This window comes from Mus musculus, chromosome 2 (genome assembly GCF_000001635.26).
Source record: "Mus musculus strain C57BL/6J chromosome 2, GRCm38.p6 C57BL/6J".
Taxonomy (NCBI): domain Eukaryota; kingdom Metazoa; phylum Chordata; class Mammalia; order Rodentia; family Muridae; genus Mus; species Mus musculus.
The window spans coordinates 168,230,380-168,244,434 of record NC_000068.7 but is presented as its reverse complement, the minus strand read 5'-3'; the positions used below and the strand labels follow the sequence as shown (position 1 = coordinate 168,244,434).

The following is a 14,055-nucleotide window of genomic DNA, read 5'->3' as shown; positions in this document are numbered from 1 at the left end:
CCCCCCACTCCCAGCTGTCCCTCATGAACCATAGAAGTGGGCAGTTCCCACCATTGTATGCATACTTCATAAAGAGAAACACCTGGACAGTTGACAACCTGCCAGACAGGCCACCTATGCAAAGGGTTTACCCAAAATCCAGATCGAATCTAATCCTGCCATGATATTAGTATCAATGTAACTACCAAGGGCATAGGTGCATGCTACATAGCCCCGTGGGGCTACAAGCAACAAGACCACCATGGAACGCTCTATGTGGCCAGCAGCCATTTGCTTCAACAAGCATATCCAATGAAAAGGAAGTAGGGAAAGGGTGAGATGAAACAGTACATACAAGAATATATCAAATGAGTACAGACCTCACCAGAATCCTCTCTTAAATAGATGGGCTTTCTAACTTTGACTTTTATTTTTAATTTTTAATTTTTATTTTTATTTTTAATGTGTATAGGTGTTTGCCTGCATATATATATATATATATATATATATATATATATATATATATATATATATATATATATATATGTAACACACGTGTGTCTGGTTTCCATGACGTCTGGAAGAAGGCATTGAATTCCCAGGCAACTGGAATCACATCTGGTTGTAAGCTGCCATGGGGTTCTGGGAATCGGACCTGGGTCCTCTGGAAGAACAGCCAATGCTCTGAACTGCTGAGCCATCTTTCTAGCCCTCATTTTTAACTTTTTGAAGACCAAGTTTCACTCTGTAGCTTAGAACATGTAATTATCCTGCCTCCATGTGGGCTCTGCAGGCATAATCCATCCTGCCCAGCTACCACTGACGGCTCCAGCAAGAGCCCACCTGGTATGTGTTGAATGCCACTGGGCTCTGTGGACAGATGCATCTGCAAATCTGGACAGGTACAGGCATGGCAGTGACATAGGGAGTGTTGTGGTTTGAATGGACGATGTCACCATTGCCTGAAGGTGCATCAACATGCGGTCCCCAGATGGGGCGCTGTTTGGAAGGTTGTAAAAACTTTAGGAAATGGATCCTGGTTGGAAGATTTGTCCTGGCAAGGGTAGGCCTTGAATTGGTGTTGTTGCATTTTAAGATAGTTTATTTTTATGTTAAGTACATGTGTGTTTTGCTTGCATCTGTACATGTGCATAGATGTGCACTGTGTATATATGATGTGTGCTGTGTATATATGTGTATATGTGCACTGTGTCCAGATGTCCAGTATGTATATATGTGCACTATGTATATGTATATTTACATATGTATATGTGCATATGTGCATTGTGTGCAGATGTGCACTATGTATATATGTGCACTATTTATATATGTGTGCACTGTGTGTATCCATGCATGTCTGGTGCCCTCAGAGGCCAGAAGAAGGTGTTGCAGCTCCAGGACCTGGAGTTACAGATTGCTGTAGTGCTCTTGGCTGCTGACTCAGCACCCCAGCCCTGGGTCTTACACCCCAGCCCCACCTTGTATCAGCTCTCAGCTTCCTGACAGCACATGCAATGCAACCAGATGTCTCATACTACTTGCCTTGCCCATCACCACCCCTTTGAACTGTCAGCCAAAATAAACCCTTCAGGGGCCTGGAGAGATAGCTCAGCTGTTGAAAGTACTCTCTCGCAACAATCAGTAACACTCCAGTTCCAGGGAATTCGATGTCCTCTTCTGATTCCCACTGTCCCAGTGTGGCTGCTGTGCCTTCTCACCTTTGTCGTTGCTGTCTTCCTCATATGCCTGGCATGGTGTGAGTGGGCTGACTATAGTCTGGTGTGATCGCTTCCTGGGTGATTTCCCCACTCTGTTGGGCAAGTTTCCTGCAGATCAACCTGAAGATAAACTTTCATGAGATCATGCTGTTTAGATGAATTAATGGTTTCATGGAATTCCTGATTTGATTGAAATAGTTTTAGGAAGTTAGAGCAGTTGATAAAATTCTACGGAGGTGGGTTTAAGTTGTTTTTCCAGAAAGATATGATAAAGTTAGACTCAAGAGTAGAATGTGTCGGGAGAACCATGGCGGCTCTGGTTGCTCTGTGCAGTGGTATAGGGAGGAGGAATTTGACAACCGCGGCTGGCTGCTTCACGGAACTCACGAGGCTTCTGTGCTGTGGAGAAGAAGTTTTACACAGTCTGAACTGGTAACCAGCAACGAGGACCTGCCAATCCCAATGGAAAACCCCTATAAGGAGCCTCTTGGGAAGTGTGTCTTGTGCGAGAAACGTGTAGATTACAAGAGTGTGCAGCTTTGGTCCCAGTTTATTTCTCCATTTACCGGATGCAGTTACGGAAGACTCATAACAGGTCTCTGTGTAAAGAAACTAGAGGGAGGGAAATAACTAGAGCCATTAAGAGAGCTCGGAAAATGGGGTTTGTGCCAGTTACATACAAGGATCCTGCATATCTCAAAGACCCTAGAGTTTGTAACATCAGATACCGAGAATAAATTTTGTAAAGTTCCTGCCAATAAACCTCTAAGTGGTTGTCGGCAGACTCCAACTAAAAAAAAAAAAAAAGGAAAGAATAGAATGTGGCCCCTCCCTTGCAGAACAGTGAGGGCTGCACAGGTCAGGAAAGGGGAACACTGAGCTTCCACCAGTGCAAGGATGTAATCGCACTAGAAAGAGAAATAGGCTTGGGACAAGCTCATGGTCAAAGAAAACATCCACTCTAGGTTGGGTCTGAGTTCCTGGACCTTGCGATCTAGGGACGTGGCCACGGGTTTTGGTGTACACCATGAAAAGACAGGGTTTGAATAAAAAGCAAAGGATTCTATTATGAGTATAAGAACGCAAAAAGAGATGATCAGCCAGTTTAGCGGAACGAGACTTCAAAAGTAAGACCTAAGATAGATGACGATCTGTTTCTCGGTAAACGCAAATTTTTGCCATCTAAGCATAGGAAAAACTTCCCATTATAGACTTGGCTTGCTTAAACTTTGCTCATTAATGACAAAAGAATTATTGCTTTGGGGCTACAGTGAGCTTGTGGAGATAAAGATAGATGAGAAATGTTTAGTTAGGTATGAGTTTTAAAAGAATACATGGTCGGTAGTCCTGTTGTAATTTCATTTTGCTTAATTATTTTAACCTGCTTTTGAAGAATATGTTTTTGTGGATGTTTGTTTTTAGAGAATGTGTACCTTGTGGCTATTCAACAATCTTTTTCTTACATAGAGAACTGTGTTTTAGATACTATAAAGGCTAAGATTAAAAAAAAAAGTTGTCCAGTCAACTCGTTGAAGTTTGCTCCATCCACCAAATATACTTGTGTGTGTATATGTGTATGTATATGTGTGTTTGTGTGTATATGTGTATGTGTATTTGTGTGTATATGTATATGTGTGTTTGTGTGTATATGAATATGTATATGTGCATGTATATGTATATGTATATTGTTGGAGCCTGCTAACTGGAGCTTTGCTCCCTCCATCCACAAAAATGTGTATGTATGTAAAATGGTTGGAGCTTTGCTCCATCCACCAATGTATGAGCATGAATGTATGTATGTATGTATGTATGTATATATGCATGCATGTATGTATGTATGTATTATGTATGTATATATGCATGCATGTATGTATGTGTATGTGTGAACTTGTTGGGGCTTGTCTTGTGTCATCCCTCTGTCTATGTGTGTGTGTGTGTGTGAGTGATTGCCCCCTTTTTTCTCTTCTCCTTCTCACAGGTCCCCAAAGAATTTAAAGAGTTTAGAGAGTTTCTAGAGGGTCCCAAGTAGTGCTGGCCCCAGTGAATCAAGCTTTATGCCCTCAGAGAAAAATCTGCTGAGTGATCAATGAAACACTTGGCCCTCCTCAGTTTACCCTGTAGTGTTGAGGCTGCCTTCAACATTAAAAAAAAAAAAAAAAAACAGGTTCTCCCTACATAGCCCTGACTGTCCTGGAACTCACTCTGTAGACCAGACTGGCCTTGATTTCAAAGCTCCATCTGCCTCTGCCTTTTGATTGCCGGGATTAAAGGCGTGCACCTCATGCCGGGAAGACCTTCATATTTTAAAGCTTTGCCCCAACTCAAAACTTCTTTTTTTTTTTTAAGATTTATTTATTTATTATATGTAAGTACATTGTAGCTGTCTTCAGACACTCCAGAAGAGGGCATCAGATCTTGTTACAGATGGTTGTGAGCCACCATGTGGTTGCTGGGATTTGAACTCCGGACCTTCGGAAGAGCAGTCGGGTGCTCTTACCCACTGAGCCATCTCACCAGTCCCCCAACTCAAAACTTCTAAGTCACTGCTTTCTGAGGAAGGAATACATGAAAGTATAGATTTTTATTTTCTCCCGGAACAAAAATGAATGTCCAAGGCAGACTGCTGGTGGGGACTGTTAGCACACCGCACTCCATCTTTGATTAGCTGTGGCCCTCCGCTAGGAGTTTCCTATAACCACTGTCACCCAGCAAGGGCAAAAGATCAAAGGCTTGGCTCTGTCCCTACTGGACTTAGATTTTCCATGCATCCCATGTTCATGGATACTGGACACGGGCTGCCTGCTTCCTGGCAAAGCTGGGCACAGGACAGTGTTCTTTCCCTTTGTTACCATTTTGTGTATTCTCATGTTCATGAGTATGTGTGCATCAGCGTGTCCGTGTGCACGTACAAGCCAGAGGACAGTCACTCCAAGTGTCGTTCCTCAAGAGCCACCCACATTTTATTGTTTAAGATTTATATCTTTTATGCATATGTGTACACTGTCACTCTCTTCAGACACACCAGAAGAGGACATCGCGGGTCCCATTACAGATGACTGTGAACCACCATATGGTTGCTGGGTATTGAACTCAGGACTTCTGGTGCTCTTAACTGCTGGACCATCTCTTCCACCCCATTTTTACTTTCTTTGACACAGAGGCTTTGACTGGCCTGGGTTTTGCCAAGTAGACTAGGTCAGTTGGTCAGTGACTCTAAGGGGCTCATCTCCTGACGCCTGGATTCCAAACACACACCTTCACATCTGCCTTTTTTCTTTACCTTCATTCTGGGAACTAACTCAGGTCCTTGTATCAGACAAGCACTTCACCAACCGAGCCATCTCCACAACTCCATGTTTTGGGGGTTTGAGACAGTTTGACGATTTATCCCAGGCTAGCCTGGGACTTGCAGTCATCCCCCTGCCTTTGTGGGTCATAGGTGTGAGCCCCATACCTGTCTTTCTGCTGTTTTCTTCACCAAGCTGACCGCAGGTCTAGGTTCTACAAAGAGCATGGTTTTGCTTGGGCTTCCGCTCAAATTTGGAGGAGGCTCCCTTGGATAGTGTCCCGGGCAGGGAGCTGGCACGGCCCATCCTTCTGTTTCCATCCATTTACCCTTTAGAGGCCCCAGGGGCTCTAAGATGCTGATGCTGGTGTTCAGGAGAGCCAGCCTGGGCTGCTTTCAGATTTCTTCCTCTGCCTGACACCATGATCCCCATTGCTGGGACCAAACAGGATAATCAATTAGAGAAGATAAATCTGGAGTCTGGTTGCTTTTACCTTGGAACTCTCAGGGGCAAGGGCATTTGGGCTCAGCCTTTTATCCTTTTGGACTTCAACACACACTTTCAGTCACAGGCAGCCTTTGGGCATGACCTAGCCCTGGGGACTATGATAAAGACTTCCTAGTGAAACCTGTATCTACTGTTGGCTTTTCCTATGCAAATTTAATCTCATCCCCGACCTCGAACAAGTAACAACAAAGCTCAAGTAGGCTGAGGTGGGAAACAAAACAGGCAACAGTTCATTTTCAAGACAGAAAACTGGACAGCCTTTGTCTCAATCTGATGAGCACACGCCTCTCCAGCCCAGGGCTGAGGGGGTCAAGGGGGTCACTTCAAGAGCCACAGCAGCAGCAGCAGCCAGGTCAAGCCTGGTGGGCACACCTGTTAATCCCAGTGCTGCAGCGCCTGAGACGGCACGGATTTGGCAAGTTTGAGGCCAGTCTGGGTTACATTGTGAGTTCCAGACCAGCCTGAGCTACATAGTGTGACATTGTTTCAAAAAACCAAAAAAACCAAGTGTCTAGGGAAGTGGCTCAGTGGATAAAGTGCCTGCTGCACAAGCCAGAGGGCACCAGTTCAGATCCCCAGCTCCCTTGTAAAAAGCTGGCATTGCAGCATTTCTCTATAAGTCCAGAGCTGGTGAAAGACCCCCGAAGGGAGACCCTCACTCAGACACTCAAGTCCCGGGACAGCCGCGTACCCAAGAAGACACTGAGACCATACATAAAATGTAGAAGGTAAGATTTAATAAAGTAGCAACATGAAAGCACACAGACCAGAGCTCTGGGGTCGAAATAAAGCAGCAACATGAAAGCACACAGACCAGAGCTCTGGGGTCGAAACTCATACACCTTTGCACAGGGTAGAGGAGTCTCGACGGTCAGCCAAAATTTTTCACAGGCTTATATAGTAAAACTCAAAGGGGGAGAACTGGGCAGGGAAAGTACAAGTTTACATCACTAGGGAGTTCTGCCAAGGGACAAGGGGTTCTGCCAAAGGAATCTACGTAACTAAGGAGTCATGTCCTATCAAGGAATCTACGTAACTAAGGAGTCATGTCCTATCAAGGAATCTACGTAACTAAGGAGTCATGTCCTATCATTTGGCAATGTACCCAGTTCATTTTGAGGTTGTTCTAGGAGGCCTTTATCTCAAAAATGTTTTCTAGATGGGAGGGGGTGGGCTCCGAGGTAAAAAATTCATGTTCTCACAAGAGGCCAGTAATTTTTCATTCTTCACTGGGAAGGCAGAGACAGGCAAATCCCTAGAGCTCACTGGCCAGTCAATGCTGCTGAGCGAGGTAGGAAGAGAAATTCTGTCTCAACAAGATGGAGGGTGCTGGAGGACGCCTGGCACAGCGTTTGCATGCACACTTGAAGAAAACACGCGTGCACACAATATGCACAGGCAGCCATGCACTACACAAATAAGCCTAGAGTGATGGCACTGGCCTTTAATCCCAGCACCTGGAAAGCAAAGCCTGGAGGGTGGAGGGAGGGGGCTCTCTAAGTGATAAGCCTAGAGTGATGGCACTGGCCTTTAATCCCAGCACTTGGAAAGCAAAGCCTGGGGGGCGGGGGGAGGGGGCTCTCTAAGTGAGTTTGAGGCCAGCCTAGTCTATATAGTGAGACCCTGACTCAAAACAAATAGCCAAAGCAAAATGATGACAGAGAGGGAACATTGGCAGATAATCAAGATTCTTGATTCAAGATCCTTGAATCAAGATTCAAGGAGCCAGGACCAGGGCTAGTCTGAGTCACTTTTACCCTTAGGGTGTCCACAGGTTTGACAGCCCTGCCTAATATTTGCAAAGAAAAGGATTAAAACCAGAAATTCTCATCTCAGTACGGTCAACCTGTGTAGGTCGATCACAGTAAATATTTCGGAGCAGAGTGTGGGGTGTCACCAACGGAACCCTTCCCCTCTCCCCACTCAATGCCAGTAGACACATACACACCCCCAATTGTGATCAATTTGTCTACAGTGTGCAGTTTGCATTGTACATTTTTGTGAAGTCACAGGTACTATACACACAAGGGCGCTGGCTGGGTTGAGCACATGGCCACAACATCACGAAGTACTTCACATCTTTGGTGCAAATTTGAGGTTATTGAACCCCACACTTAACTCAGGTCGTCATGCTTAGTAACGAGGAGCTAAGGTGGACATCTTTTATGTCATTTATTAGCTGGAAATTCTTAAGTGTTTGAGCAAGGACTTAGCAGTTGTATTGCTGGTTGCTGTAGGCAGAAATTTTTGGCCACCTACTTTTTTTTTTTTTTTTTTTTTTTGGTTTTTTCGAGACGGTTTCTCTGTGTAGCCCTGGCTGTCCTGGAACTCACTCTGTAGACCAGGCTGGCCGTGAACTCAGAAATCTGCCTGCCTCTGCCTCCCGAGTGCTGGGATTAAAGGCGAGCGCTACCATGCCCGGCAGTTGTTTGTTTTTCTAGACAAGATTTTTCTGTGTAGCCCTGGCTGTCCTGCAACTCACTTTGTAGACCAGGCTGACCTTGAACTCAGAAATCCGCCTGCCTCTGCCTCCCGAGTGCTAGGATTAAAGGTGTGTGCCACCACTGCCCGGCGTGGCCACCTACTTTTAATAGGAGTCCAGCCTCTCCTCTAGCCCACCACCCTGCAGAGGTCGTAGAAGAGAACAGTTATTAGGATCTGTTCAGCAATAGTTCCTAGGGAGTGGCAAGCTGCTACAGGAATCCCAGGAACAGTTCTTTGGCCAATTTCTCTCAATGACTGCTTTACCATAAGCTGAGCTCAACAACCCTATGTAAGGCGAACCAGTACTTGTGTGTCTTTAGCGAAAAATAACAAAGTGGAGTAAATTAAACAGATGCTCACTGCTCGTCTCCCACTGTCTGTGGGGTCACATTTATACTCCATCATGGGTCCTTTCACGTGTCTGCTATATTCAAACATCTTTTCACCTGTGACAGCTTCAGTAAGACATCCTTTCCCCTGTGTGCCCCAGCAAAACATTATTTGACATATTTAACTTTCCAAAGAAACTAAGTTTCCACTTCAGGTTTCAGTCCTACACCTGAGTTTCAAGGACTCTCTCTTCTGCAGTGCTTGGGGCTCTGGGAGGGCATGAAGTGTGTCCACCTTAATCGCTTCTGTGTCCTGTTACTAGGGAACAGAAGGCAGTGGAAACCTTCAGAGAAGGTGCATCAAGGCCATGAGCTATGTCTGTGAGGAAGAATAGCCAGAGTCCAAAGACAAATGCAGCTATACCTGTTGGCTCAGTGTGCCCAGGCTTTAAGAGCATTCTACCAAAGCCCTCTTGCATGTGGATGACCAGGTCTGTGGGCCTCCCATGTGGCCTGCCTTATGCCATGGCAACTCGATTGAGTGGCAGTCCCCAGATGTCCTGGCTGGCAGAGTGAGCTGATTTCTGTCCAGTTTGCTGCACATTAAGCCTGACCCATTGGGCTATTCATCCATCTGTAAACCCCAGGGGTGAGGTGGTAATCTCAGGGTGTCATGAGCTATGGACAGCACAGGGCACCAGAAAAAGGCCACTGACATAGAGCACGTAAAGTGGGGACCCAACAGAGTAAGTTTTAAGGGCCTGATGCACCTTGGTGAAGTGTGGCTTCATCTTGGGAAATGAGGTACACAGAGTCTATTAGCTGGGCATGGTGACATATTCCTTTCATACCAGTACTGGGAGGCAAAAGCAGGCAGATCTCTTTGAGCTCACAGCCAGCCTGGTCTACATATTACATTCCATGCTAGCCAGAGCTACACAGCGAGACCCTGTCTGGACTCCCTGCAAGGTCACAACCTATGCTACCTCCTTGGGGAAGGGAGAGGTTTGGGAGTGGGGACTCCTGAATCTCTGGCAGTATTTTTGTCTGAGAGAGCTGGTTACAAGTGTTTGCAACTTGTGAAAAGCTTGGGCAACTCAAAATGACTTTGTCTTTCTGCTTTTCAAGACAAGGTTTCTCTGTGTAACCCTGGCTTTCCTGTAACTTTCTGTAGACCAGGCTGGCTTCCAACTTACAGAGATCCACCTGCCTTTGCTCCCTAGTGCTAGGATTAAAGGTATACCCCACCACCAGCTCAAAATGACACAATTTTAAAACGGGGCTCAGTGGAAGGGTGTTGCCTTGATGCATAAGGCCCTGGGTTCAATACCCAGTGTCTGTGTGTGTGCCTTCACAGAGCATTTGCGACTGGTGTGCTTTTCTGTACACTCTTCAGTATGATGTTGGCTGGATTGTCTCTAGAAGCACATACTAAAGGAGCCACCTGTCACCTGTGTCCACACCAGCACTTGCCCATCCTTAAAAATATCTGTTATGGACTGTCAACATTCAGGTTCCAACTACAGTGAAAAGCCACCTTCTTCCTGTTATTTTTTAAAGTTTTTAAAAAATTTTTATTTTGTATGTATGTGTATGCATGAAAAAAATATAGGTCATGGAAGCCAGAAGAAAATTGTTGGGTCCTCTGGAACTGGAGTTTCAGAGAGCTGTAAGCCACCATGTGGGTGCTGGGAACTGAACCTGGGTCCTCTGCCTTCTGAGCCATCTCTCCAGACCCCGATGTCCAGCAGGCTTTAACCCTAACCCATGTGGTGTTTCTCTCCTGCTGCTGCCAGAAAATTAACTGTGAATCCAACCTGAAGTAGCACAAGTGCAAACTGCCAGACACCTTTGTGACCCTCCTGTCCCGTTCTTTCACCTTCATTCTGCTTGGTCTACCAGGTAGTTTCTGACACTGCTTTTAAAAAATTACTTGCAATCACCAGTTCATCCAAATAGCAGGGAGGTCTGTCATGGGGGCAAATGATTGTCACTGAATTTCAAAGCCGGCCTGGACTGCACAGAAGACCCTGCTTCAAAAGTAAATATAGGACTAGGACACAAGGCCATGCAGGTGTGGTATTCCCGGTTATAGTCACAGCACCCCTGCTCCAGAGCCCTGCTCATCAGCCCGCTATGCTGGTCAGTGCACCTGTTCAGTGAGTTAAAGTGTCTCACAGCTGAAAGTAATGTCTGGCCTAGCTTTACACACACACACACACACCTACCTCTCAATGCTTGCAAACTGGTGACTCTGGCCTGCAGAGGGCTAGCTGTTTTTATGCTTTTTCTAAAAAATTGCCAGACACTGCTACTTGAGCTGCTTCCATGGTCTCTGCTTCTCTTAAGAAACAAAGGCCTGTGTCCAGAGAGGTGGCTTAGCACTGACTGTTCTTTCAGGGGAATGCATCAGCCTCTATTCTCAACACCCTTTCGGCAACTGTGCGCTTTGCTGTCTTCAGGAAGCAGGGTGGGTTGCCCACCTGCTCACCAAACTGTTTTCTGGTACTGGAGATGAATTCCAAGCCTTTCTGCTGCTAGGCAACTGCTCTGCCACTGACCAACACACCCAGCTCCCTTTTTTAGATTTTAATATGGGTTTCCTTTAGTTGGCCAGGCTGACCTTGGATTTAACTCTGTAGCTCACACAGGCCTAAACTTGTGATCCTCCTGCCTCAGTTAAATAGCTGGGAAGACCGACCTTCACCAGTAGGGTTGGTCAAACTGTTTACTATGCAAATAAACATAAAAATGCCTACATAAAAAATGCTGGCTGGGCGTGGTGGCCTTTGATCCCAGCAGAGGCAGGCGGATTTCGAGAGCACCTTTAATCCCAGCAGAGGCAGGCGGATTTCTGAGTTCAAGGCCAGCCTGGTCTACAGAGTGAGTTCCAGGACAGCCAGAGCTATACAGAGAAACCCTGTCTCGAAAAACAAAAACAAAACAAAACAAAATGCTGCAATAGAGTACACTGAGTCAAAGAGAAAGACAAAGGGATGGAGCAAAAGGCTGAAACTTAGGACTGGAAAATTCCAAAGCAGGCCCACAACGTAGTTAAACCAATGCCACGTGTTATCGGCCAGAGCACAAGCCAGTGGCTCTCAACCTTCCTAAAGCTGCAGCCCTTTAATAGTTCCTCAAGTTATGGTGACCCCCCACCCAACCACAAAAGTTATTTTTATAGCTATTTCATAACTGTGATTTTACTATTGTTATGAATCATAATTTAAATATCTGTTCTCCAATTATCTTAGGCAACCTTGTGAAGGGGCCATCTGACCCCCATGGGGTCTCGACCAAGAGGTTGAGAACCACTGGTATAGCCGAAGGCAGAGACTGGAGCTAAGTACAAGAAAAATGCTAGCAACTTCTGAGGGAAGCTGATGGACACATGTTGCTAAACTGTCAAGACTGCACTCTGAACTCTCAATCGGTTCTACAACAATCAACTTCCAGATAATGAAAATGCTACCCATGTTAAGTATTTTTAAGGGGTATATATAGCCTATCATTTGAAGTAGAATTAAGACTCAATATCTTTTTAAAAACGTTTTTTCTTATATTTTAAAACTTTATGTTTTGACTGCATGCATATCTGTACACCAAGACCCTGCCCGGAGCTGGAGGAGTCGAGGAGACAGCATATGATGTCCATGGAAATGGAGTTGCAGAGCCAACTCATGAATTCTGGGAGTCAAACCAGGATGTCCCGCCCCCATGGGGTAGGGGTGGGGGGTAGCCCGAGTTAAGCCATCTCTGCAACCTCACAAAGAAGACCTTAATTTAAAAATAGGATGAATGTAAGTGATTAATTCAGTTGTAAAAGCTGCATCTTAACTGTTTAATCTCAGTTTAATCTGACCGGGTGGGAAACAAAAAATCCTGTCGTACCAAGTCACATGTTGAAGGTGCTGCACAAGTGCCCAAAAGTAGCTCTCAGAGGCAATGCTATCCTCTTTTCTCAAAAAGCTCCTTGGGGGGGGGGGGGGGGGAGGTCTCCGTTTATTTATTCGGAGACCGTGAATCCAGGCTCTTCCCTACATTATTTTGTAAAGCTCGAATAGATTCTTCAGGTATCACAACCGTCATCCACACGAATCACATGCTGTCCTCTCAGTACTGTGGAAATGTCCCATCAATTTTGGCGGCCCAGGCCATGAGTCCCCCCACGATGTCCTGAACAGTTAAAGAGTCTAACTCCGGCACTGCCGTTAAGGACTGCAGGACCTTCACAGCTTTCTGGGAGTCGTTTCCCAGTTTGCAAATCACATACACCGGGAGAGCAACCCCTTCCTGCGACTCCTGCTTCCCTTTCCGGAGGGCAGCCCCTAAGAGTTTCAGGCTGTCCGCATCCCTGCGTTCCAACTGACTCAAAGGGATGTGGAGAGAGTGCGGCAGGCGACAGATGTCCACCTCTACTTGAGGCCGGACGTCCAGCAACACATGGGGCGCCCCGGAATCCAGAAGCCGCTTGTAGTCGGTCACAGAAATCCGCTCCTCGGGGCACAGCAGCTTCAGGGCGCGGCACTTGTCGGTGGCCGAGGAGCCGCAGAAGGCCTCGTAGTCCTGCAGGCGGGTCACGGTGGGCTGCTGCCCGCACACGACGCAGTCAGGCCGGCGGCGCCGCAGCCGGATCCGGCGGAAGTGGCCCCCGAGGCCGTCGAAGAGCAGCATGCTGCCGCTGTAGGAGGAGCCGAGGCCGGCGGCGATCTTGAGCACCTCGAGGGCCTGCGCGCAGCCTAGCACGCCGGGCACCGCTCCGAGCACGCCGCCGTCTGCACAGTTGGTCACTGTCTCCGGCGGGGGCGGCCGCGGGAACACGCAGCGGTAGCACGGCCCGCCGTCGTGGTGGTAGACGGTCATCTGGCCCTCGAAGCGCAGCGCGCTGGCCGACACTAGCGGCCGGCCGGCCAGCACGCACGCGTCGTTCACCAGGTAGCGCGTGGGCACGTTGTCGCAGCAGTCTGCCACCACGTCGTAGCCGCGGACCAGGTCGAGCGCCCAGTCCTCGGCGAGCGCGCGCGGGTACGCCACGCACTCCACCGCCGAGTTGAGACGGCGCAGCGCCGCGGCCGCCGAGCGAGCCTTGCTCTCGCCGGCCTGCGCCTCCCCGTGCAGGACCTGGCGGGCCAGGTTGCTCGTCTCCACCACGTCGTGGTCCACCAGCCCCAGCCTGCCTACGCCGGCCGCCGCCAGGTACTGCGCCAGCGGGCAGCCCAGCCCGCCGCAGCCCACCACGAGCACCGCCGCCGCCGCCAGGCGCAGCTGCCCGCGCACGCCCAGCTCCGGCAGCAGTAGCTGGCGGCTGTAGCGGAGGATCTCGTCCCGCGACAGCGCGGCCCGGGGCGCCAGCGGCGGCGGCGGGACCCGGAGCGGACGCTCGGGCTCCGGCTCGGCTGTCAGGGCCGCGGCCAGCCTCCGCTTGAGCGAAGCTAGCTCTTCCTCCCGCCGGGTGATTTCAGCCTGTAAGGCAGCTACGTCCTCCGGGGCAGCCATGACAGCCTCTTCCGGAAAGAGCCGGGAAGGGACTTCCGTTTCCGGTTGCCTGTCTCTTAGCGACTGGAAAACGAAGACGCTTCCTGGCCCTTGAAAGTGAAACGAATGGGTTTTTATCCGGGGAAGCCGTCACGATTGGCTTGAAACGGTCACCATATCTGGAAGTTTCCCGGGGACCACACTGGGACGTCGGAGCGCCGAGCCTCCCCCATGCTCCGAGATTTGGTACGGCCCGTGTCGGATGACGTAAGTCCG

General features: G+C 48.1%; 1 protein-coding gene and 1 pseudogene across 1 annotated transcript; one reads left to right on the top strand and one right to left on the bottom strand.

Moving 5' to 3' along the window:
* The first annotated feature begins 2,004 nt into the window (after positions 1 to 2,004).
* Gm14237 lies at positions 2,005 to 2,442 on the top strand (annotated as a pseudogene).
* Positions 2,443 to 12,131: 9,689 nt separating this feature from the next.
* Positions 12,132 to 13,813, bottom strand: Mocs3 (molybdenum cofactor synthesis 3). The gene has a single exon (NM_001160330.1). The coding sequence runs from the start codon at positions 13,798 to 13,800 to the stop codon at positions 12,418 to 12,420; it is 1,383 nt and encodes a 460-aa protein (NP_001153802.1). The 5' UTR covers positions 13,801 to 13,813; the 3' UTR covers positions 12,132 to 12,417.
* Between the last annotated feature and the right edge of the window lie 242 nt (positions 13,814 to 14,055).